This window comes from Dermacentor variabilis, chromosome 2 (assembly GCF_050947875.1).
Source record: "Dermacentor variabilis isolate Ectoservices chromosome 2, ASM5094787v1, whole genome shotgun sequence".
Taxonomy (NCBI): Eukaryota; Metazoa; Arthropoda; class Arachnida; order Ixodida; family Ixodidae; genus Dermacentor; species Dermacentor variabilis.
This window is the reverse complement of record NC_134569.1, coordinates 177,762,815-177,789,631: the sequence shown is the minus strand read 5'-3', so window position 1 is coordinate 177,789,631 and position 26,817 is coordinate 177,762,815. Positions and strand designations below refer to the sequence as shown.

Genomic DNA, 26,817 nt, shown 5'->3' with positions numbered 1-26,817 from the left:
ACTACATGAAAAATGGCTGTAACTAATTATTCTCAAAGCTTGGTTTTGTGTGTGTTGCAGGGGTGCCGAGTTAGTTGCGTAAGTATTACCCCAAGAAGAAATGCAGTAAGAGATGTGGCTGTGAATAAATGCGTAGTAGAGTGAAATTAATATACGAATAGGAAAATAGGGGCGGCCTTTGATTAGTATTCTGATACCATATGCTGCTTTACGCGTTAATAAGGATATGTGATTTGTAAATTTCAAATGACTGTCGAGTTCAGCTCCAAGAAATGTTACATGGTCAAAAGCCTGAAGCGAAGTCGGACCAATGTTAATGCATGGCTTCTCCTGTACATTTTTTGCGGGGATGAAAAAATTACAAATTTCGATTTAGTAGCATTAATACTGAGCATATTATCTCGGCACCAATTAACGATTTTAACCACGTCGGCATTAAGGTAAGATATTAGCGATTCCAAGGAAGTGTTAGAAGAATAAATTGTTGTGTCGCCAGCGTATAAAATACAACTGGAATGTGTAATGTATTCTAGAAGGTCATTGATGTGCACGAGGAATAAAATTGGTCCTAGTATTGAGCCTTGTGGAACCCCTATGTTAGTTAGTTTGGCACGGGAATGTGTATCAGAAATAGAGAAGATATGTTTTCGATCATGTAAATAACTGCGAATTAGGAAAAGTGCTGGACCGCACACGCCAACAGCGTTTAGTTTAGCAAAAAGTATGTCATGATTTAATGAATCGAATGCTTTAGAAAAATCAATAAACAAGGTACCAATCAATTTACCTGGGTCAATGGCTGTTTTAAGATAATCGGTTAAAGTAATGAGCGCTAATTCAGTTGAATAACCAGATCGAAAGCCAAATTGATTAGAGGACAAAATACTGAACGTTGCGAAATAGCTAGTTAAACGTACTACGAATAACTTTTCAATTATATTGCTGAAAAAGGATAAAATAGATATAGGGCGGTAGTTTAACAACGAGTTCTTGCTACCCTTTTTGAAAACGGGAATAACTTTGGCGATTTTAAGCAGCTAGGAAAGACGCCAGTTTTGAAGATTAGATTTATTATGTGTGCATTAGCATTACTATTTCCGACATCACATTTGGCTGCCACCCTCCTTACGAACAGTTCAGTCGTAACAACCTTTTTGTAAATGCAAGCCAGAGTTAGTATATGGAAAAGTCACACGAATAGAAGATAAGTTAAACGTGAATACGATGAACAAGAATTCCGCGTAGTAGGTCACCATTCTCGTGAATGAGAGCCTTCGGTGCTCAGTTCTCAGTCTCAAATCGGCGATGGAATCAAGGCAAGGAAGGTGCTCGTGGTATGCAGCGGAACCTGAGGCGTCCTGGCTGCATCATAAGGGTGTCAGGAATGTTCACGTCAAACACGACACCTTCTTCCGGAAGAATGAAGAACTTCTGCATCAGCCGCGTCAGGTAGACGTAGATTTCAACTGAAGCAAAAATCTCGGCAGGGCACATTCTTTTTCCTGCGAGAAAGGTACATAAACGAAACAAAGCATTGACAAGGCAGCTACGGGCTTCTCCTGGATACATTCCTGCACTAACAAAATTACTGCGCAGGCAAATGTGGTGACCAAAACCTGCTGCTAAAAGTTTCTTTGTACCCTACGAACACTAACGTCATTACCACTTGAATGTACATATTTTTTAATGAAACGACTTGCTTTGGCTCTTTCGCCCGTTTTCACCATTATTGACGGTCGTCGGACTTCTACCGCCGATGCAAAGGCACCGATGAAAAGGGAAGGTGATTTTCCGCTGCCGAGTTTCAAAGCATGTTTGTCGCCGAACAACAGCTATTGTCACTGTTAGGGACGCACGTGCTGTCTGGCAAGAGCTTTGGGTCGTGCGAAGGGATGCTGCCCTGCTTGCAGCAATTACAATCCGCCATACATGGGAACAACCATATAAACTTTCTTCTTCAAACGATGATTGCGTATTTCTTTAGCCTCTGTGCACCAAATATTTTTCGCTTAATGCTAAGACATCTTGCGGCTCTTTCTTTTTTTGGGGGGAGGGGGGCTCAATTGCAAGCGCTCGGGTTGCGAGTGAAACGCGTGATTTGTGATACTACGCCTGACACAGCTAGACTGCATTCAGATTTCATAGTTTTTTTTCGAAAAGCACCTTTAGAAAGCAGATTTAGAATTGCCACGGCTTTTGCTAGCCACGTGGTTAAATGAGGAACATAAAATTATTGGGACAACCTGTGATACTTGGGAACAAGCTACCTGCTGAAGCAAAATATCCGGTGAAGGCAGAAAAGTAGGCCCTAGGTTTCATACTTAACTTTTGAAATCAACGATATGAGTAGGGCACGAGGGTTCTCGGCTTCACTAGTTGTCTTTGCTTTCATCATGGCGAAACGGCGCAAACGACGGGGCGGGTGAAACAGGAAAGACAGCGCACTGTCAAGTCCGTTTCACCAGTCCCCTGGTCTGCGCTGTTTTGTCATATGAGTACTTCCCATGCGAAACATGATTAATAAGACCAAAACATTCGTATCGCTCACCAACAGAGAAAGGGATCACTCTCTCTGCCTTTTCCCATGCCAGCGAACCATCGTTGTTGAGAAAGCGAGCCGGATCAAACTTTTCGGGCTCAATCCAGAACGTGGGATCATTGTGCACTGCCCAGATGTTTGCTATGGTGGTTGTGTCTTTAGGCACGAAGTATTCGCCGATGACGACGTCCTGGTATGCACTGCGTGAGGAATCGTGTCGGCGTTACCGACACACAACATCACGAGCTCATTGCATACTCGAGCTTCCGGTATTTGCGTCAGGGTCTTGCAATTACAGCTACTACTGCTTCAAAGCAGTAGAATTTTAGTTACGATGGCCAACAATTATCTCAACTTGTTCATTATATTTAGAGGAAAATAATAATGAGCAGTAGCAAGACCTATAGGTAAGCAGCTTCATTCTATAGAAGCTGACTCTGCGGTAAGTGTGGTCATAAAGGACCAAAAATATATAACATACTGTGAATATTCGGAAATAGTTCAATGCCCATTGATTCATCCCACCATCGCCTCATTATCTCCACTCCCAGCTGCCACTTACAATGCTCTTCAAAAAATTTTACGTGCTGCCTTCGAGGCTGCATTGTTTTACCGATTTATGGAACCGATCGCTTGTTTCAAAATATGTTTTACAGCTCACTTCTCTGCAGGCTTTACGTTGTCCCTGCGCTACGAGTTTCTTAGCGCACTAGCCATACAGTGTAGTTTTCTCGTCACAATAGTTTGTTCTGACCGATTTTATAATTAACAAAAGCGGAAATGGTTTTTTATCACGCAGTCATAACACTCCCATCTTAGCAAGCCATCCCACAACAGATTCCCAGTTTTATTTGTTCTACTCAGACTGTCTCTTGTCTTATGCGGCCCGGCTAGTGTGACGGGTGCCGTTAGGGAGACGAAGCGAGGAGAAAATTACCGCCTGGCCACTCCAAAAGGAAGAAGCGGGTGCCATCTGTGCGCCTCCCAGATTGTGGCAACCGTGTAGGGTGTCGAGCGCCTGTCCTCCCATGCCGGCTGACGTTCGCTGCCCATGAACTCGTCAATCTCCCGATGGATGCGATCCTGCACCGTCTCGGCGTGGGTGGCGAGCAAAAGCAGCAGCCTCATGAGCACCGCGGACACTGTGTTGGCTCCTGCCAACACCAAGCTTCCAGCGTTTCCAATTAGGGATGACACTGCACCACGGGCCGGCCGATGATACTGTTAAAGCAGCGTGATATTGGTCCTTTTTGAATATGTAAGGAGAAAAATTTCGATGTGATTCAGCGCATTCGCCAGCACCTAAGTTAAATCGTAATGGACTTAAAGTGCAAAAGAAGCGAGGGCACAAGAAGGAAGACGACATAAGGTAAAGCACGCTGCAATAACTTGTTAAGGAGGTAAACGCTGCAATGAACTCTATTTACTTCATTAACCTTCGTTCAACGATTTCACTTGAACCTAATATTCCGGACAACGTATATATAAGTTAATAACGATTCATTTTATGAAGAACGTTTGTGTGCTCATTACACGTCTTATAAGTGTCGTGTATTGTTGCAGTGTTCCCGTAATGGATGGCTTCTATTTATTGTTACTCATGATGTTGTTCATACGTACGTGATTTATTTTCATTCTTCACTAGAAACCAGGGATGTAATAATCAAATAAGTAACGGCAGTTCCCTAAAGCAAGAAAGCACACTCATTAAGCGAATTCTGCGCATTGCAGTTCTCAAAAAACTGTCAGCGGGGTGCTGTGAACGCGAAACGCTGCACTATGGGCGGGAGGAAGATTGTTTTAGATTACGTTAATGCGCCTTTTAGTTGAAGTGTTGAGATGTGTTATGCAGGAAGTCCAGTTCTGCGCACTTCCCGGCGTTTCACCTCATGTGGCACTGACTTTGAGTAACATAGCTCGTCGTGTGTAAAATGAAAAACAAATACCACTACGCCCAAACGGAGGGTTTTGTGCACGTTCCACTGGTTCATGGTAAACAATAGTGAGAATGCACACCAGGGCGGAGCGACGCTCCGTGTGAGCGCGGCTGCATACCAACATGAGTGTGCTACTCTTTCCTTGTAGATTCACCGGAAGCTGCTTTCACGGATCTTTAAAGGCGTAATTACTTTTCGGAATATCTGTTCCACTGCCAACATGAAGAAGATTTCTATTCCTGCGGGTAAGGGGCACACACATCATGTGCTTAAAATAGTAGAATAGCTTTTGATCAAGTTAATATGTTTAGTTTTCGACGTAGAACAACTTTGCCCAATAGCGATGTTTTTACAGAAATGGCCTAACTGTAGCGACCTCTCGCCTCAAGCGGCTCCAGTGAACGATGCTCTAGCTCACAAAACTTCTCTAACGCAACACGGTCCGTATTTGCAAAAACATCTTGTGCTAGAAACCTTTATACACGAAAATGGCAGCCTCTCTTGTGCCTTGAACTTGCTGTACATCGTTTACACCCTATAATACAGTTACATATTATAGACTGTTCGGTTCAATTGGTGCTTCTTTCGCTTCCTCTCCTATCACGCTGTCTATCACTTTTGATCTCCTCGGCTCCTACCCCCGTGTAAGGTACGCAGCCAGGACCATTTCTGGTTAACCTCCTTGCCTTCCTATACTTCCTTTCTTTAGTTCCCTTATCACCCAAAACTTGCACTAGGCCACTGGTTTACATTAACGACGGTACAGCAAACAAGTTCTGTAATAACCCATCCACGATAACTATCTAAGTAACCGTCGAAATATACCACGTACTCGGATAAGTAGACTGGCAGTTGTCGGCTTCACCGCACTTTTTGAGGTAAGCGTCCATAAAATCGCGATCGTCTCCGTCCCTGTATGTGTCCACATGATCCGGAAGGTGGCGACTGCAAGAGGTTACGAGTTGAAAATCAAAAATAAAGGTTTGATATCGCGCTTACAGATATCGGCAAAGGAATGTAGAGTGTTTGTTATAAAAATTCCGAAAGAACTCATGTTACAATGAATGCCGACGTCACCGCAATTAGCAATGAATCTATATGGCTACACACTTTTCAATTCACTTCTTTGTCCAGAGTAATGCGCTTTGGTACCTCTTGTGCTGCTTCCCTATCCGCGTACCTACCCAGTGACATTCTGGTGGACTGGCCTGGAATTTTGGCATACCTATACTCTGATGCGTAGTTGTACATACTCAATAATATAAGTTGTCTGTTCGGGGACAAGCGAATCGGTATATGCCTAGTGGCCCAGCTTGGCGTGGAAGAAGTTAGATATGGATGGACATATGACAAAAGTGCGTCAAGTTTCCGAAGAACGCTAATCGCAATAATATGTATCTTGCGGTTTGCGAGTAAGCATCCCGGCAAACCTGCTGTATTCACGTACATAAATTTTGTCAGTCAATATTATGGGACAGTACGAGGCAGGGAGAGCAGAAGCGTGCCTGCAACTGTGCTCCACAAGTGACAGATATAGAAATACATTGATAATGAGGGATTCTGATGCAATACAATCATTTTAGTTACGCCCCCTTAAGTTTCTTCTTCTTTACTTTAAGGACATGGAACAACAAGAGAAGCGCAGTGTACGGCAACGTGTGTCTAAGATTTGGCTAGTTGGTTTATATTTAAGGATTTAATACAGTTTCTAATATTCCTACATAGCAATATGAAATAGGCATCGTCGTAGCCAACCTATTTTTGCGGTGATCCACGCTCTTTGGACCAAGTTGTAAGATTGGAGCTTCTATGTACAAAAAAAGCATGAAATAAGGCTATCTGTGAATGTATTTCATCAATGTTTTCTACTAACACGCTCAAGTCTTCAGGCGCTTTCGTAAGCACTGTGGCTGCCTAAAAGGAGGCCGCCACAGTTCATTACAGATTCTGTTCGTTTCTAGCTACCGACTGCATGACATTTCACTACTTCGTCTTCCAAATGTAATGGATCTTCTTGAACAGAGCTGTACAAATATAAAAAACAAGAACTTTTGAAATTTAACGGTAAAGGCGCTGCTTATCTGCTTACTCTAGAAACTTGTGGGAGCTAATTCTCGAACACCATAACTATACAAAGTTATCATACTAGTACCAGATACCTCCGCTCTCGTTGTTTAAAGCTGCTCGCGACAAAAGCTTGTTCGTATATTTCAATTTCGATAAAGTATTTGAAGCAGCTGGCTGAAATGAATATTTATAAATATCCTTTGCGTTAATGATTCCTTAATACCCGCGGAAGACGTCCGAAGATGAGAGAATATAAGTTTTCTAATTTTGAGAATCTTTATTGATGAGGCGTACCTAAAACAAATGGGCCTCCACCCGAAGCTCATCCTGGACTCTGCCGAGTTAGAAAGAACATCGGCTGTCTAACGAATACATCACCGAATGCAAAAAAAAAAAACGAAAGAAACGCTGTTCGCAGAATCCTCCGATCGGCGCCTCAACACGCAAGAACCATTCAGAACATTTTCTCCAAGCTGACTGTACGGGCATACAAAATTATACTTGAGGAATAATTCAGCACTACTATACACAGTCGCGCTCGAACTCCTGACCGCTGAAGAGTATTGAATGTTCGAATGCGGAGCTGCTATCTTCTTGTAGTTGGCGAAGATTACACTAAGTGTTTTGACCAACAATACGGAGATTACACGCATTCACACTGCCTAACGACAAAAGACGCTCCATAGTCGTCTCGAGAAATAAATGTCTTGTTCGAACTCATAACATGCCATGCTTCAGGGCGGCTTTTTTTTCATTTTTTCTTGTGTACAAAAGTCTCGTACTGGTAGACTGCGTGACAGCCATTACCCGTGAAAAGGGTGCCAGGTACGCTGAAGCGTAAATAGCCATCGCAACGTTTCACCGACAGCGTGCTAGAGCCGCACACTACGCTCCTAGCCTTGCAAATTCCCACGCCGGCGTGTGCACAGCGGTGACAAAACACTCGCTAATAGAAGAAAGAGAGAGAGTGTTCACTCGCTCTCCTCTAGTCGGTTTATTGGAGAAACAGAACCATCCCCACCTCACAAATTGCTGAATAGACTTCACAGCCACGACCAAGTTGGCCGCTCGTGTGAATGGCACAAGCCTCGCCAGCGTTGTGACGAAAGCAGGCAGCGAATCCAAAGCGCTCGGGTCTCGGCTTGCCATAAACTCGCCCCGCAGCGCTGTCCTCAGGTTCCTGTGCTCGTGATTGCCGAAGCTGTAGCGCCGACCAAGGATAAACAGGCCTACATTATCCGAGGCGCTTGCCAGGATCAGCTCGGAGAGGTCAACAGGGTTCCCTTCTGCCTTGGCAATCCGGTTGACAAGGCGGTCGCATCCTTCCTGTAAAACCATGTTTACCACTTCGATTATGGGAATCGACGAATTAACTAGTGTAAAGCTTTAATTTTATCCGTTTTCGTCTAATAGCAGAATTTTGCAATTCTATTCGTATTTTTTTTGCGTTTCTTCGCAGGTCCGCTTGCTAGACGTAACCAAACAGTTCATTAGAATCAGCCGGTAACCCGAGGGGGTCGCCCACTCTCTCATTATCAGTTTAGTGTGCTCACATGAACTTCGTCACCGCAACAATATATTCACATATTGGTGGGCGCTGAAGGGGGAGGGGGGCGTTGAATGCACTCAGTACCTGATGAGCACCTCAGACGATAATTTTTGGTGTGTGCCGTTTATTACATAAGCTACACGCACTGCACCGAAGCAACACCTACTTTTGCAAGAAGGAAAATACCTACATGACGGTGACAAGATATAGCCACGTGTCAGTGTACCAGCTAAAATAAAACAAACAAAAAAGAAAGAAACTTACTGCGACAACTTCTTTCATCGTAGCTTTCCCAAATCCGAGATTGCGGAGTGCCTTCACTGAGAAACGGCGATTTTCATCCCAAAGCTTACCTCCGTACCTTGCGAAACCTGCACATGTAAGCTTGTATGGAGCTTATAAGTTCTACTTTAAGATTATGACTTTCTTGTTTTGCTGGGAATGCATGCTGCACGCAGAACAAAATATTGGTACGAATAGTCACCGCTTTCTTTGTGCCCACATTCAAGTTCAAGTTCCCTTCATTCAAGTTCCCTCGTCTACAAAATTTCGTTCCAACTCTTAGTTCGTCTCCATGAAAAGACGAAAAATTTCATAACAAGATATATGTGCGAGTTTTCAGATTCTTTTTCTGAAGGCAGGCAATGTCAGCATATAAGATTCTGCCATCGGGCGAACGAATGCGCCATGTTACCAACTTATTTTTCTGCACGTTGCAACGTGAAGCACGAAGCAATATCACGAAATTTTGGCTGCAAAACCTAGCTTTTCGGTCACAGTACTCTTTCAGTAGGTGAAAACCGAAATCCAATTGACATCACGCCTGCGCTGCCTGCCCTTGTGACATGGAGACACCCACAATGGCACAGAAAGCTGCCCACTTGTTAGATGTCGTGAGAAAAAATTTGTAATGGTGCTTCAAAGTTTCGCAGAGATGCGTAGTGAAGCTTGACGCTTCTTTATATCTAATTTAGCATGTTCAAAGTGTGCTGAATGTAAATCTCACTACTGAATGAATCATCATAATCATCAGCATAGTTTAAGTCCACTGCAGGACGTAGGCCTCTCCCTGCGATCTCCAATTAGCCCTGTCCGGCGCTAACCGATTCCAACTTGCGCATGCAAATTTCGTTATTTCGTCACCCCACCTAGTCTTCTGCCATCACCTACTGCGCTTCCTTCCTCTTGGCACCCATTCTGTAACCCTAATGGTCCACCGGCTATACAACCAACGCAATACATGACCTGCCTAGCGCCATTCATTTCTCTTAATGTCAATTAGAATATCTGCTATCCCCGTTTGCTCTCGGACCAACACCACTCTATCCCTGTCTTTTAACGTTACGCCTAACATTCTTCGTTCCATCGCACTTTGTGCGGGGACACTAAACGCAAATACTAAGTCGACGCGGACTGCCTAAACACCTTTCCAAAAACCTTGCAACGATTCTTTCCTGCCAAGAAAAGACTTCCTTCACGAGAAAGTTGTATCTGAAGGGTCCGAATAGCTTTATCACAATGAAGTCTCCCGCCACCCAACGGGGGGAGGGAGTGGTGACGTTGCATACGCCATCGCCGTCAACGCCCTTTGCTGCCGGCGGCTAATAAAACGACGCCTGACAGACGGCGGCACTGAGCCAAAACAGAGGGGGGATTCGTCGTTGCACCTACTTTTTTCGTCAAGTGGCTTAGACAGTTCGGGCATCTCGCGACACCAAATGGAAGTTGAATTCTCTGTTACCCGCAGTTTGTGCGAGTATTGCCAGCCAGCAAAACAAGCGCCGCAATACCCGATCAGGAAAGTACTGAAACGCGAAAGCGTGAGTGGCGCATAGCCGAGTGAAAACGAAACCATTCGACCGCCCGCCTCGTTGCCAACGGTAATTTCAATTAGGTTGACTTTCTCTAAACGTGAAATGGAACTGGACAAGTAGCATTCTATTTCATCTTAAAGTACAATACGAGGATTTTTCTTTTGCAACGAGTAGCTGAGTAGTAGTGACATTTAACTGAGGAGTGCTTTCGTCATCACGCAAGTGGTTGAATCTTCCGGAGGAGTCTCTAATTATGTCCTGCATTTACTTCTATTTGCATTGTTTCAGATACCTTAAAAATGTTACGCCTCAAATGCAGCTCGTCACAAACAGCTCGCAAAAATCAATGTTTTTCATACCGAAACTGAAAAATACACGACGTCCTTATCGCCCGGTGGAAGTGACGTACAGTGAAGAATGTGGAGAACCAGCGCCCGTGCTGTCTGGTTTTCTTGCTTGTATTTCGTTCCGGTGTATCAGTGAACACGTCCTACACGTCTGCTTGTCACAGAATTATTATACTTTCTTAGCTGCTTCGCGCGCTGTCACAAGGCTGTTGGCCGTCCGCGATGTTCTTTTAATGCGAAGCATTCTCCGAATCAAGCCAGTTTTCTCTATCTGGTTGTCACCGTTCATCAGCAGGGCCTCGATGCGTTCTGCCTCCGCTCGAAGAGCGTATTGGGGTGGCCAAGCTTAAAGTGTGGTGCAGTCCGGCTTAAAGCAGACGCGATTCACGCGGGCCGTAGTTACGCTAAAATCGGCAAAAATTGGGCGCTATGCAGCCTTGCGTTGCTGGCGTGGGCATAGAACATGTCCTATCGCACACCCCAGCAACTGGAACAGGGTGCATCGCGCGCTAGCTTGGCTGACGAGCAGCATGCTGTTCGGGTTCACTGAAGCGAGCGTGTTGCGTTTACGCCTTCGACAAACAAAGAAGCGCTCGCTCGACGCGCGCGCGCACTTGTCCGCTAGAGCTGCGGAAACAGCTGATAGCCGGGCTGCGGCGGGTCACGTTTCAAGCCCAAGATAAATTTTTAGTGATCTTAGCGTCTCCGGCATGACGTATCCGACTTCACCGGCCGCTGCCTGGCACGTTGGAAGCGCCGGACACGTCGACCGATCAGACCGACCAGACAACTACCGCCATCTGTAGTAAAGGGTGATAATTATCTGAGGCTTTGGCTTGCGGCGTGCGCCGAGGCATCGGCGCGCCGTTGCCGACTGCCCTCGCTGCGCCGCCGACGCCGACGCAAACTGATCGGCGCGCCGCCGCCACCGCCGACGATTTCACTCGGCGGGATCGGCGCGCCCTCTAAATATGAATAAATATATTTTTCCCCACAAATCTGCGTGCGTTTGAAATTTAGTTTTTTCCTTTTTAATTCTTTTCTCTGTATGAGGCAGATAATCGTGTCAAGCAGTTGGGCAATGAAGCAAACCAAAACAAACAAAAGCAGCCCCGCTCTCCGCGCGGCAGCGCAACGAGCAATTCCGAAACTTCTGCAAAACGCAACATGGCGCAACGAGTAGTCTCGGAACGTGGGAATCCCGACTTGACGGTCGTGGGCTCTACGACTGTGGCTGGAATCGGCGACATGTCCGAAGACGGCATCAGCGCGAGAGTACGTGTAACTAGCGAGATGGAATTTTCTAGCCCCGACTTGTTTAAGATGCCGGTTGCAAGTTTTCGAATTATTCCGTTGCATTCGAAGGTGAAGTCAAGTTTTCTTTGAGGACACTTTGGACATTTGGCTTACCTCACTGAGGGAAAGCAGAAGACAGTTGGAACTGACTACTACTGCGAGAGCTGCTTGACCAAATCATCAAAAGAAGACAGCTCAAAGCCGTTCGAGTCGTGAGTAGAGCACCTTTGGTTCATTACGGAGCTAAACTAATAAATTTGGTCGTAGCTGTTTTGTCATTTCGTTGTGAAAATTTATATGTTTTCCTTTTTCCTCCGCAGCTGCAAGATTAAACGCTACGCGAGTACACTAAGCACGTCGAACTTGCAAAGACACTTGATGGATGCCCACAAACTACAAGACGACTGCAAGAAGGGGGCATCTAGGGCTGCCGCGATGGTGAAGCATTTTTTCCAGACGATTCCCAGGCGCAAGAAGACAACGTCGTCAAGAAAGAGCTTGCTCGCCAGTTACCTGCTGCCGTTTAACATTGTGAATGGCGAAGGATTACAGGTGGGTGACAGCTATAACGCAGTTTATACGCTTTTCTTTAATAATATTACTGTAATTGTGAACGAATAGTGAACCCACGACGACAAGGTGAGAGAGAAGTCTAGAGGAACTTGAAATCCCACAAGTAACGCCGGAAGAGGTAAAGAACGCCTTGGGAGCTATGCAAAGGGGGAAGGCAGCTGGGGAGGATCAGGTAACAGCAGATTTGTTGAAGGATGGTGGGAACACTGTCCTAGAAAGATTGGCCACCCTATATACACAATGCCTCATGACCTCGAAAGTACCGGAATCTTGGAAGAACGCTAACATAATCCTAATCCATAAGAAAGGGGACGCCAAAGACTTGAAATATTATACACCGATCAGATTACTGTCCGTTGCCTACAAAGTATTTACTAAGGTAACCGCAAATAGAATCAGGAATACCTTAGACTTCCGTCAACCAAGGGACCAGTCAGGATTCCGTAAAGGCTACTCAACAATAGACCATATTCACACTATCAATCAGGTGATAGAGAAATGTACGGAATATAACCAACCCTCATATATAGCCTTCATTGATTACAAGAAAGCATTTGATTCAGTCGAAACCTCAGCAGTCATGAAGGTATTACGGAATCAGGGTGTAGATGAGACATATGTAAATATACTGGAAGATATTTATAGCGGCTCCACAGCCACCGTAGTCCTCCACAAAGAAAGCAACAAAATCCCAATAAAGAAAGGCGTCAGACAGGGAGATACGATCTCTCCAATGCTATTCGCAGCATGTTTACAAGGAGGTATTCAGAGACCTGCAGTGGGAAGAATTGGGGATAAAAGTTGATGGAGAATACCTTAGCAACTTGCGATTCGCTGATGATATTGCCTTGCTTAGTAACTCAGGAGACCAATTGCAATGCATGCTCACTGACCTGGAGAGGCAAAGCAGAAGGGTGGGTCTGAAAATTAATCTGCAGAAAACTAAAGTAATGTTTAGCAGTCTTGGAAGAGAACAGCAGTTTACGATAGGTAGCGAGGCACTGGAAGTGGTAAGAGAATACATCTACTTAGTGCAGGTAGTGACCACGGATCCGGATAATGATACTGAAATAACCAGAAGAATAAGAATGGGCTGGGGTGCGTTTGGCAGGCATTCTCAAATCATGAACAGCAGGTTGCCACTATTCCTCAAGAGAGAAGATTATAACTGCTGTGTGTTACCAGTACTCACGTATGGGGTAGAAACCTGGAGGCTTACGAAAAGGGTTCTGCTGAAATTGAGGACAACGCAACAAGCTATGGAAAGAAGAATGATGGGTGCAACGTTAAGGGATAAGAAAAGAGCAGATTGGGTGAGGGAACAAACGCGGGTAAATGACATCTTAGTTGAAATCAAGAAAAAGAAATGGGCATGGGCCGGACATGTAATGAGGAGGGCATATAACCGATGGTCATTGAGGGTTACGGACGGGATTCCAATGGAAGGGAAGCGTAGCAGGGGGCGACAGAAAGTTAGGTGGGCGGATGACATTAAGACGTTTGCAGGAACAACATGGCCACAATTAGTACATGACCGGGGTAGTTGGCAAAGTATGGGAGAGGCCTTTGCCCTGCAGTGGGCATAACTAGGCTGATGATGACGATGTTGAGTGACTATTTCTTTTCTGTAGGACTTCTTCATAAGATATGAAGTCATCAGAGAGCTCCAAGAACTCCCCGACCGAACGACGTTGTCGAGGGCAGCGCTGGATGATGTGTACCGTGCCATGCACGGACAGGTGAATAAAATGGTGACTGAGGGGTCAAGGTTCTGTGCCGTCACGTACGATCTGTGGACCGACAGTTACAGGCGGCCAGCCTACATCGCGTTCACTTGTCATCATATTGAGGGTATGTTCAGCATGCTGTTTTCGGACTCCGCGTGCCTCAACCCATGTATTTCGGCGCGTGCTTCCAAAGTACTTTTCTGAAGTTTTCATTTACCTTAAACTGACGTGAGCTTTCAGACAAGGTAAAATAAACAGCTTCGTTTCTGCTTCTATATCTAAAAATATATTTATTATATCACGAAAGCATTAAATGATTGCATTAACACTGGGCGAGTGTAGAATTCTGTGTTCCTCTGCAGCTGGTTGCACGCAGTGACAGGGCGCTCTGCGCGTGCTACCTCCGACGATTGCATACTACCGGGTGCCCCCACTCTGGCTGTCGTACACTATAACACGGCCGTACAGTGCAACGGCCGCTCGATCCACGGCGGATCGGGCAGCCGTTACAGTATAGTATACCGCGCGCGTTGCTTATTTTTCTTGATAGGACACGCCGCGCGCGCGGCTTGTAAATGTTTTGTGCATGAGTGCAATGCGTGGCTGCGTGTGTGTGCGCGCGTCCCCACGCGCCGATTGACGGCATTGCGTGCGCGCTTCGGCGCCAACCATCTGCAAGCGGATTCTGTGTGCGCCGCTCGCGCGGCTTGTGAATATCATGTATTGCCGAGCCCGCGCAAGCGCTCGTAACAATGTGTGTGTGTTTGCGCCCGCGCGCCGTGAAATCTCGGACATGCGCGCGCGGCCGCTATGCAGTCAGGGCACGCCCGCCTGCAGTGCTAAGCTATCTCGGTGCTCGGACAATCGCAGGCGGGCGTCGCGTTCTATGTACAGTATTTTATACCTATACCACTGTCCTCTCTCCCTATCGCTCCCTTTTTTTTATTTCCTATCCACTCCCTGACCCTTTATTTAAGCTGGCCGCACCTCAGGTGCTTCAGAGTTCGATAACAGATGCCGCGGATGGCACACATCTTTTTTTTTTTTTACTGTAAATCACCAAGAATAAGTATTTTGTTGGCGAGGGAAGCGGCGTACCACGCTGATTCAGGCTGCAATGGTCGCTGTTTTTATTTCAGAGAACTTCGAGCTCGCGTGATTGACTCTGAGCACGAGGCACAAGACCGAGAGACATACAGGCGCTGCCATCGTGAATGAGTTTCAAAGGTGCCTGAAAGAATTCGGCATGGTGGGAAAGGAAGTGTGTGCAGTCACTGACGCCGGCTCGAACATGAGGCGCGCAGCGAGTCTCGCCCGCACGGAACACCACTTCTGTGTTGGCCGCGGCCTACACAACTTCGTCATCAAGAACGGATTTGGAAGTATCCCAAAACTCGATAGTTTGCCATTCAACTGCTGTGACATTGTGAAAACTGTGCACTACCGGGTCTCCGACTGGAGGAGATCGCGGACTCAGAACTGAATGTGGCAGTTGCAACCTTTGGTCAGCACAGCCGAAGCACTTGAACATGACGAAAATGATCCTGTACTTGATGAAGGCTGTCAAAACAGCGACCACGCATACAACGGCGCTCCAGTAGCACGGGGAGGGGCTGTCACAGTTAAACTGGACACACCAACCAGGTGGCATAGCATATTAGCTATGTTTGAGAGCTTCGTCGCGAATAAGGCTCCGCTCTAGAAGTTGTTGGCTCCGATAGGGCGCCCGTTCCATGGAGTCGAAGACTGGTGCCTGATTGAAGAGATTGTGCAATTCATAAGCCAGTTTAAATGCGCGGTGGAGCTGCTCTCCCAGAAAAAATCGAGCTCGTTTAATGTGCCCATTGTTAATCGAAGCGAGCTTCTCGCCTCACTGCGAGACATGTCCGGAAGCAGCATAGTTCAAGAAATCAAAAGAGAGATGCTGAAGAGATTAGAACACAGGTTTCCACTGACAGATGTCATGGTCACGGCATCGCTTCTCGATCCTAGATTTCAAAATCTAAAAACTGTTGAAGAGTATGTGACAGAAAGGGGTACATGCAAACTTGAGTTTCTAGCGAAGCAGGTGCGTCGCTATATCAAGGAATGCGACGTGGCAAAGCCGACTGAATGTGACACGCGCCCTAACGACGCTTTGACGTCCTTAGCACGACGCCATTCTAGTGCGCCACAGCAGTGGACCAATGAAATAAATGCGAAGTGCAACGCACTTTTAAGCTAACCTTGCGCGCAAGTGAACGACGTGTTAAAATTTTGGAAAGCGGCTCAGAACGAGCTACCATGGCTTTCATGTCTGGCTAAAAAAATTGTATGCATCCCAGCTACGAGCACCCCGAGCGAGCGAGTGTTCTCGGTGGCTGGTCTGGTCTTCCGATTTCGAAGAGCTAATTTGCACCCACTCACGGTAGATAAACTCTTGTTTATTCATGACAACTACAGTCTGCAAATCTTGCCTCCGAGCGAAATTGTTTTTTCTAGTTATTGTTTTCTTGCCAGTTTGTTAGTTTCTGATGTGTTTATGGTGTGTTCGGCATGCAGCCTTTTATCTACCTTCTTCCTCTACTTTCATGGACCGTAGAGTGTTGATTTGTCAGTTCTAACAATTCCAGACTGCGGTCAAATATTCCACCCATTGTGATGATTGTGGTTGTGTTTGTTTTTATTGTTTGCATGGTCAAATCTGGCTGGCGCTTTTCTTGAACTTGAATATATGCTGTCACGCGGTTCATTGTGTTAAAACTATTTGAACACGTTCAATTTGTGTGTCTGTTATGTTATTCTTGCACAAATTTGAAACGTCCATTGGGTTTCGCAAATAAAAACATTTCTACTTCATAATGCTGTTCTTAGAAACAGTTTATATATATATATATATATATATATATATATATATATATATATATATATATATATATGGAAAATCAAATGCAACTGACACCAACAGCTCTACAGAACTATAATATAGAACAGTTTCGATAGGCAAGTTACAACCTTTTTCTCGGAGATAGCGTATATGAGCAATGACTGCATTCATATTAATCCGCACTTAGTTTATCCAACATAGCTGTTGATACACAAATTTGTTTTATACCCTCAGCTGGAAAACTGCTCACCTGCTGCACAAAAAAGTACTTTAATTCTTTCTTATTCCGGGAAAAGGCCGTTAAAAGAAAAGTTACTTGGAACAAATGGTGACTAATATTCAGGACAAGTGATTTCAGAAACTGTCCCATCGGAAATGTTTGTGTTATAACATCAACTAATTATTTGACTGGTAAAGGGCTGAACCAAGCAAAAGGTGGGCGTAGAAGAGGTCTCTTCTTTTTCGTAAAGAATATTGTATAAACACAATCTCATTGAGAAAAAAAGTGGAAGTACGATTAATATATAGAGTGTCTCGCGCGTCTGTGCCGGCTTTGCAATTCTAGATTAATTCACTGAATCCTTGCGCAATGGAAAAACTTAACCGAGGCATAGCAAAAAAAAAAGAAAATAGTTGCGACTACGACGCAGAAAACAAGAAAGGTTCTGCGCGTTCGTGGAGCAAGAAATATATAAACACAACATACGCGCTTGAGATATGTGCCTCATTTTTTTTAATATGGTGCCAAAAAACAAGATTTACAGAACATTTTGCATTTCTCTCACCCTTCAACCCCTCTGTAATTGGTCGTCTCATCCCTTAGTACGAAATACCCTAAATTTTCAAGCAGTTTAGCAAAGAAGGCTGTAGCGAGACAGCTTCTTAAATTTATGATTTAGCTTGTCACGCCGCCGGCGCCGCCATCGAAACATGGCTTTGCGTAGCCGCCGATTAAATACTCGGCGCCGTGCCGCCGACGCCGCCGCCGCCGACTAGAAATGACCGGCACGCCGCCGCCGTTCAAAAATGACACGGCGCACACCTCTAGGCTTGGCCCGTTTACGCTAGAGGGACTCGATGCTAAGTGTGCATAAACTCATGGCCACGGTTGCCAGATTGCGCGATTATTGTCCAAATTGAGCTATTTTTTATGCAGGTTCGCGTAGAAACTTCTGAGCTGGTTACGAGGCTATGTTCGAGCTTTCTTTTTTTTACTGAAATGCTTCCTAGTTCTAAGGACACGTCAACACTGACAAAATTCGAGAGCGCCCGTTTATAAAAAAACCAAAGCTCATTTCTGCTACAAAGATATGCAGCCAACCTCGAAGGTTGTGTATTTAGGCGCTGTCGGCGCTGGGAGGATGGCGTTGTGTCATGGCTGCCATGTTTATACGTATTCCAGCGCTGAGTTCGCTTCTTCTTGTTTTGGTTTCTGCGCCATCTGCTGCCGGTTCACGCGCGGTTCATGTAAGAAAAACGGTGAGGCAGACAGCTGTCGAGCACTTGCTCCGTGCCGGCTGCCATACAGCGAACTATGTGGACTTACACAACAGCTCACGTATTCGCACGCATGTCGTGGCGAGTAATTATCGCCCGTGGTCCTTCAATATTTATGAAGGATTCCTCGAAGCCTATTTCTTGGTTCTCCTAAAATCACCGCGTCATTTATTTACCCAGTAACCGTATGAAAAACATCTGCAAGTAGCTTTAAACAAGAAACGCGACGGTTCGAGTCTTTATGTACATGCTCAGCGAAGCGCAGTAGTCTCAATTGTTGATGAAGACAAAATATTCTGCCATAGTATCCCCAAGCATCACCAACCATCAGGAATGCAAACAACAATGGCGGAAATCCAATGTTCCCTCTACTGTCTGAGCTTGCTTTGTCCTTGCTTGCACTGCCTGTTTCTAACGCACCCTTCCAACGCGCGTTCAGCCAGGTTTCGTTGACAAATAATGATTGGAGAAACCCTATGTCGAATGAGACACTGCAAGCTCTCCTTCACGTGAAGTTTGGTCTGGCAGAGAGTGGGCACTGCCGCAAAGATTTTCAGCCAGAAGAACATTTCTGTCGCGTTTCAACTTTGCATTGTATATGGTCCATGTGCCAGTGGAAGTTAATTCAAACGGGGCCAAATTGTACGTTTAACCCATTTGCTTAAATTCCCAGTGAGATAATTATCAACTGGAACTCTCCACAATGCTTCTCTTTTTCTTTTGTTTGTTTAGTCGACCAGCTACGTATTACATGAAAGTTGCCATTGTTTCATGGTACATCTTGAACGTTGCATATTGTTGCAATGATAAGCTCTGTAAATATATGAAAAACGATGTTCGTCCAGAGTGAAGATGACAAGGCACTTGCTCCCCGAAGGTCGGTGAGCGATTGCCTTGCCAACATCAGGATCATAACTCGGCGGTGTTCCTATCGTACTCCTGCGACAATTTTCTTCCCTTTAGACTTTGTGCGTACGAGTAATTGCGACTATGTCTTACTGTTTATATGCACGTATTTTATCATCATTGCAATTCTTTTTTGCTCGTCTTGCTAGTTATTACATTGTTCTTTGCTCATGCGTATTTTCCAGCTGTGATGAAAAAACAACTATACATAATAGGTGTTTGTGGAATTGTTACGTCGATATTTTGTTATTCTTGCACACATCGCAGTCGAGGTTGGGCAAAGAGATCACGCCAGTTTGCAAAGGTGTATGTAGTGTTCTAGTGACTACCTATTCTGATGTATAGTGCTTAAATTTCTTAACCTTTACTGTGTAATTCATGACAGCCGTGCACGATCCACATAAATCGATTTTGTGTGTTCCCTAGTGCAATTGCATTTCTTTCTTTTTTGTGTCGCACTGAAAGTAAGTTGCACAGCCTTCCTCGAAATTTGGCGAAACACGCATTCGTGTCTGCATTCACAGAAACTTACGTACACGTTTTCACATTTCGCGAATCTTACCAGCGAATCCTTGCTTAAATATTGTTCCGTTAGACTCTTTTCGATGCTAATACCACCTGCATTATTGTCAGCGGCGCAATCGATGTGGCAACTAAAACTATAACCTGTCATTCACCTCTACTGTTATGGGCCAGCAGGTAGTTCTGTTTGTTCTCATACAACGGCAAATTGCAGTCACAACTGCCGTTTCTTCGCACGGGGAAAATGACAGAAGGTTTCAACATTTCCCCAAAGCCCAGTGTGCCTCTAAGCAGCAGCATTTCCTAACTCAGCGTCGAGCTGCTTTCAAGTAAGTTGAAAAAGAAAGAGAGCGCTAGAGAAATAACATGTTTATTTTATGAATCAAGCTTAGGAAAGACATCCCTATTTTAATTCCTTGAGCTCGCGCTGCCTCTTGGGCACACGATAGGGAACAGCCGAAGCTGATCCTTGACGTTGGAGCTGGCAATAGTTTGCTTGACTCTTACAGAAAAATGCTTCGGGTACAGCGAGGCGTGAACTAAACTTAGCTCAGAACGCGGCTCAGTAAGGACAAATAACGTCATGAGTAAATCGGAAAAGAAATCCTTCGGTTCATCGTAACAATAAGTGGTGTATAAATTCACGTCTCAGTGACAGCTCTTACTAGAATTCTTTACGTAGATCTTGAGGCCGGTGTTGTGCAGGTTGCATGCGGCGGAATTAATTTTGGAGCCAGAATTACGCTGTGAGATTTCGACACAATTTACACCATATATAGGACACCTGGTGACCATCATCGAACGTTTACGCTGTGTTTTTGGCTACTTTTCGCACGTGAAAAATATGGGTCCGAGCATTATTTGGGCTGCATTTTGAGATCGTTTGGATATGTTTTGGGGGGCCATCTGGCAACTCTGCTCACGCTCAGACAGGCCGGACTGCCGCCGTGATAAAAATTCACCCACTTCGCTCTGGCGGCACTGCATTCCTGCCTGGCTTGCTGCCACGTCTACACCACGGCCTCCGCGTACCGTTCTCCTTCTTGACAAATGCAGCATGCGGTTGCAGCTCGTTTCTGGTGCTCTGTCAGAAAGGATTTCCTTCGTTCACTTCGACGCGTCCGATGTAGAGGCGCGCGAAACGTCTTGAGCATGATGCACTACCGAAATTGTTCGCTCGAGAACATCGCCCTTGAATACAACTTACCTTTGAACGTTACCGTTTGTTTTCGTGCGCGATCACAACATATAGTACTTATTTCATTCCGAGAAAGCGTTTTCCGAGCAGATCTTGATGGGTAAGTCACTGCGCTTTTGAAGTGCAGCTTCGTCAACGGCAGTTTGCGTGCATTGTGCGCGTTGGCTGATCCGCGTCGCACTTGCCTGCTGCGCCGCGCTGCACGCTGGCTCTCGGAAAGCTGGGACAGTAAAGATATGTTCGGTCTTGCTCTACTCAGGGTTGTGTACTGCACAGCCATTGCTCGTGTTCGAGTACGTATTCGAGCACACGACGGCCACGCAACGCATCGGCATTCCTGCAACAGCTCGGATCACGAGCGCGAAAGGGGGAAGGCCCCCCGAGAAAATGATGCCCGTCAACTCGCAAATGACTAGTGAGCACTGGGCCTGGCTGCCTAGGCGGAACATGGCGCAAGTGTCATATCAACAGTTCCGTACGGCTCTTCAATATGCGCTATATCCGCATTGCTACAGCTTTGCAGTCAAATGCACGCGTCGTCTACATAGACGCTATTTTATAGCTGCTAATAACAAAATTAGACGATTGCCAGGCCTGCGGCTTTGCCAAGATTACTTGGAGAGTATACGCCAGACATTTATAGTCAACTTACCCAAAGTGAAATTTCGTCGCCGTTCGTCTTTAGCATGATTTAGAGCTTGTCTGTCAGTCTCCAGATTTCTGCCCCATATGTTAGCAGCGGTAGAATTCACTGATTGGGTATACCTTTCTTTTTAGTGACAATGGTAAGCGTCCAGTCAGGACCTGATAATGCCTGCCGCATGCGGTCCAACCCATTTTTGTTCTGTAAATTTGCTTCTCATGATCAGGGTCCCCTGTGAGTAATTGGCCTAGGTGAACGTATTCCTTCGCAGAATCTAGAGGCTGACTTGCAACCCTGAACTCTTGTTCTCTTGCCAGGTTATTGACCATTATCTTTGTTTTTTTTTTCAATAGTAATCTTCAACCCAACTCTTATACTCTTTCTGTTAAAGCCTTCAATCATTTGTTGCAACTATTCCCCGGTGTTGCTGAAACTGAAGGAATATGTACGTAAAAACTACGGCAAGTCTTTTGCAGCCCCGTCTGCGTCAGTTTGAAAAAAATTGAGTATCGATTTTTCCAAGCGGCGAGGGATACGAAATATTTAAGGCTTTTTTTTTAATTGTATTCTTCGCGGGCAACACAATTAGAGGTAACGACTAAAGGTAGTCTTTGCGCCGGGCAACGGTACGCTGGTGAGCAGGCTATTTCGTCCGACAGTAGGGTTGTTAGCGCGACAAAAAAACAGCAAAAACGAAACGTCTAACAGGTAATGCAAGAGCAAATTTTCTTGATGCCACTTACCAATGTCCACGGAGTCACTAAAGATAAAGCTTCTGGACCGATAGAGTATGTCCTTATGGTTTAGGAAACTTCTTATGGAGTCCAAATCGTTCAGTATGATGTATTCTGCAAAGCCTGCCTTAATTCTGTAAACAGAACAGCAATGGTTGGAGTGAAAAATATGTTCCTTCGCAACAATGCTTCAATATCAATTTCTTTTATACACATAATACAAGCGTCAATAATAGTTTTCATGGTTTAATTTTATTTTTTCTTTCTTGCAGTGGCACACATCTAGTGTTCATGCCTCATATTTCCAGTTTTAACCGGTTCCCAAGATTCCCAACACTATTCGTACTGCATCAATGTGATCAATTATCTGAAAAAGTTGTTTGCACTTTGTCAGGCTAGGGTAGGTGCTTACATGAGCGTTTCTTCAGCGTGTCGTCCCTCAGTGTTTTGCCTCTAAGTAAACTGCAACCTGGACGTCATTTGAAGCAAGATAATATACTCGCAACAAATAAGTATTCAAATTTCAAGATGAGAGTCATGCGGCAACGTCATATTTGGTATTTCAATTATTTAGATGTAATTAAGCGTATGATGGTATTCAGAGCAAAAACAGATCAGCATCCAGGTGTATCCGCCTGGGTGCTGCTCTTGAAGGTTAGTAATGTTTTGCAGGTCATCGTGTACTTCCATCCCCCCCCCCCATGCGATGCCTAGATTTCAAAAAAGAAATATTGCATGAAGACCTTCTTTCGCTTAGTTTCCCCCTCCATGGAAGTGATTGATCAACTCAACGGCGAACATCGCTTCATATCAAAGAAAAAAAAACATGCACCTCCTTCGTGTAAGTGGAACCGATATGCAAACGACTTCTTTGAGCGACGCAGCTAAAGCACTAGAATTGGCACCCACACTGCGAAAATGTGAACTCCTGGGAGAGCTTGAGATTTAGACGCGCAACTCAGCAGTTAAGAGTTGCTCCGAGCGAGTATTATGTTTCTTTTTAATCTTTGGTGAAGCCCGCACCTGTATTCCCAATTTTTTTGGCACCGCCTACGTAGGGCAGCCTCCCTCTGTAGCCTCGTTACTCCTCCTTCGCTTTGCTAATCATATGCCCTACATCGCGACTGGCAGCTATCTCTTTCGCGAACAGTTTTAGAGTAAGTTCCTTTTTGTAAACATGGACTCATGATCTCAGTTTAAAGGCATTGCTTCCATATTGTTTCCTTCATATGCACGAGAACAGACGAGTTTGCCTTTTTAAATGCGAGCCTGCGCGCGCGTGTGAGTGAGTGTGAGAGTGGGTGCGTGTGTGTGTGTGTGTGGTAAAGAATCGCATTTAACTTCGGCAAGACAGTTGTTAGGACCCGTTCCCTGCATGTCATATTTAAAATGGTGACACTAACTGAATAAAGCATAAAAAGTCACAAGCCTGCGTGGCACTCCCAGCACAGTCAGAGCGTAAGTGGAAGAGCGGCTCCATAGGAGATTCATTTTCAGATGCACGCATTAGGCGCTCTTTGCGGCGAAGTCTCTTTGCGTCGTTTTAGTGAGAGCGATCTGAACGGTCCGCCCGGCGTCGACGGCGAGCAACGGTTTGGGATGTTCTCTGCACTGCGGTCAGCCGAGCCTGACGTTGCCTGGGCGTAGCTGCGCGCCTTCAACGATTACACTACTCGCTTCTTCAAGAGCGGGTCCTAGCTTGCGCGGACGCGGCATAATGTGTACCGAGAGAGACTGAATAAATGAAAAAGGCAGGGAGGTTGACCGCAGCTGAAGTGTAAACACGTGTATGAAGGCTACGCGGCGCACATATCACATCCCTTGACCCGTAGAACGATACGATGATGTTGATGATAATGATCATCATGAATTATTGCCATCCGCTTTGATACGGGGCGTTTAAGAACAGTCACCTACCCTGCTTGAGGCAACCAGGTCCAGCTACATGCAACTGCTACATGCGACCGCCACATGTCGGGACACCTGGCGTAACACAACTCAACTGCAACACAGTTTGCATGTACCTACGCTACCTGGCGCGCATGCCATATCGCGGGACGAGTGGAGCGTTTGTACACTAATTAGAGTGTACTAGAATACGGTTGAGTGGGACGAGCGGCTGAGGTGAGACGGTGAGGCGAGGCGAGGCGAGGTGAGGCTGAGGTGAGGCGGCTTTGCAGTGAGGCGCTTGACGACGAAAAATGTTGTGGTGGCGCTGCGATCGAAGTGGATTGGACCGCATCAAGGTCGCGCCATTGGAAACTGCTTGCGATTCTGCTCGGCGTGGTCGTTCGTACTCCTTCGCGCGCTACTGTTTGCGATCAGGCCGCTCAAATGGTGTTTATAATGAGATATAACATGTATTTATGCCTTAGGAATTGATACCTTTCTTTCCATTCTTTATTTCATTTTAGTGATTTTTAATGGTGGCTCGGTGACTGAGCGTGCATTGCGGGCGCAGTGTCGGCTTTCATTCCTCTATGTTATTGTACGGCGTTCCCGTTGGAGAACAACTATTTTTCTTGTTCATCAAGCAGTATGTATCCCTCGTGTGTATTTTTGCGCATATAGTTTTTCATCAGCAGGTCTTGCGAAACGTAGACGGAAAAAAAACATATGTAAACGTCCTGCTTGCCGCTTCAAACAAATAAAACATATCGGCCCCATCCGGCCCCTTGTACTCAGATTTACGGGAAGCATTCCAACAGAAAAAGAAAGAAAAACTGCAGTGCAATATACCATTCATGTTTCCGTCTTCCTCGCGTAACAGAACGCGGAGAAATTAGCACGGGTTCTTTTATTGCGGTCGGCACTCGGGCGCCGAAAACAGTTTGAGGTAGCGATTATATATGCTAATCTTTGGCCCGCAAGCCGTGTGAAATTTTTTGTCATGTCCATGCTTAACAACAACAAAACTCAGGTTCCTTTACTCTATGGAGAACGATCACCAGCGAAGCAGTGTATGCTGGCCCCTTAATGGCGAACTGCACCTATTGTACTATTGTACTATATTCGGGATCGGCCCACGTATGGGGAGCGCTTAACGCCTGCGTCACCTCCGCCGCGGGTCGGGCTGGCAGTTTACTATCTTCGGGATTTTTTCTACACGCGGACGCGATAGTTCGGAAAGTAGCCCTTAACAGCTTCGCTGTTAAGTGAATATGGCATTGCGCTGCTAAACTCGAGCTCACGGGTCCCAACCACGTCGAGGAATCCGATGGGAACAAAATGGCAAAAACACTCGTGTAGTAGTTCTGTTTAGGTGACGAACCCCAGGTAGTGAAAACTGAACAGGGTGCCTCAGAAGCATATCGCGAGACGTTAAATGCTAGAACTTGAGTAATTAAAAAATAAACAAGAAAAAAAAGTAGCTGAGTCCTTCGGCTTTTTTCTAGGGCTGTAAACGAAAGAAATTATTCTCGAGTCGGATTTCTAAGAAAACATGTTACGCTTCTCTTATATTTCATACCTAAATGTAATGCCGTTCGAAACTGCAGGTCTGCTCAACTAAGTAGCTTCTGCAATATAAACGGCTGTTTTCAGTTATCCGGTGCACTATCAGAAAGATAATAATAAAGCATTTAAAGGAACGGCATGCCTCACATACACGTCGAGATATATGTAGATCTGCTGTGTTCGTTGAAGTGTGGTACCAGACTGGGCACCCAGTTTCAATGGGTTAAAGTCTTGCAGACATGGTGAGACTGGAAAAAATGTTTTCCTTGCCTGAATCAAGTTTGTAGATTGACAGGTTGTCCCAAAACGGTACAACCTGTATTGAATCACAGCTAGGAACTTGTTCACCATATTATTCTTGCTAGGATATTCCAACAATCATTATACGGCTCATCACTGCCAGGCGACTGGAGGGTGGGGAAGGTGGATCCTGTTCACAAATCAGGTAACACGCATTGTCCCGAAAACTACCGTTCCATATCACTAACCAGCATTCCCTGTGAAATACTGGAGCATTTAATATATTCCCACATAATTGATTTTCTTGAGACAAACTCTTTTTTTAACCACAGTCAACATGGCTTTGAAAATCGTTCTCCTGCGAAACGCAACTAGCTTGCTTTACTAACGACCGCTTTCTAACACCGAATTAGGATTTCACACCGATTGCATCTTTATCGATTTTGCTAAAGCCTTCGATACCGTATCCCATAACCTGCTAATCCATAAATTTTGTTGTCTTAACATTGACCCGCTAGTACTGGACTGGATCAAAAACTTTCTTGCTAATAGAACACAATACGTAATCGCGAACAATTCGTCGTCTGCGTCCGTCGCGGTAGCTGAGGCCTGCCGCAAGGGTCGGTTCTAGGTCCTCTACTTTGTCTAATCTGTATTAATGATCTTGCTTCCCCTGTGAAATTTTCAACTAGACTTTTTGCTGATGACTGCGTTCTATATAGTATAATTACTGACTTGAATGATTCTCGTAATCTTCAAGACGACATTAATAACGTTTTGTTATGTTGTAACAGGTGGTCTACGAAGCTCAACTTAAGAAAGCGTAAATCCATGCGAGTATCACAGCTTACCAATACTACTAATCTGTATACATGTTTTCTCTATAATAGCCCTCTCTCAGTTGTC

At 45.3% G+C, this 26,817-nt stretch overlaps 1 protein-coding gene across 1 annotated transcript; it reads right to left on the bottom strand.

The window, feature by feature from the left end:
• Window positions 1–1,311: 1,311 nt before the first annotated feature.
• LOC142570569 (cytochrome P450 2J1-like) lies at window positions 1,312–9,797 on the bottom strand. Its single transcript, XM_075678941.1, has 7 exons — window positions 9,764–9,797; window positions 8,357–8,463; window positions 7,565–7,869; window positions 5,309–5,421; window positions 3,477–3,693; window positions 2,549–2,739; window positions 1,312–1,502 (listed from the first exon to the last, which is right to left on the bottom strand). Exons 1-7 carry the CDS (start codon window positions 9,795–9,797, stop codon window positions 1,312–1,314), a joined length of 1,158 nt encoding a protein of 385 aa, XP_075535056.1.
• Between the last annotated feature and the right edge of the window lie 17,020 nt (window positions 9,798–26,817).

Excerpts from the sequence above, each read along its gene's own strand:
- LOC142570569 (XM_075678941.1), bottom strand. The coding sequence starts at position 9,797 with ATGCCCGAACTGTCTAAGCCACTTGACGAAAAAA. Across the intron at positions 8,464-9,763 it reads TAAGCCACTTGACGAAAAAA|GTTTCGCAAGGTACGGAGGT; the intron begins GTAGGTGCAACG and ends TTACATGTGCAG. Across the intron at positions 2,740-3,476 it reads CCTTTTGGAGTGGCCAGGCG|TGCATACCAGGACGTCGTCA; the intron begins GTAATTTTCTCC and ends TTCCTCACGCAG.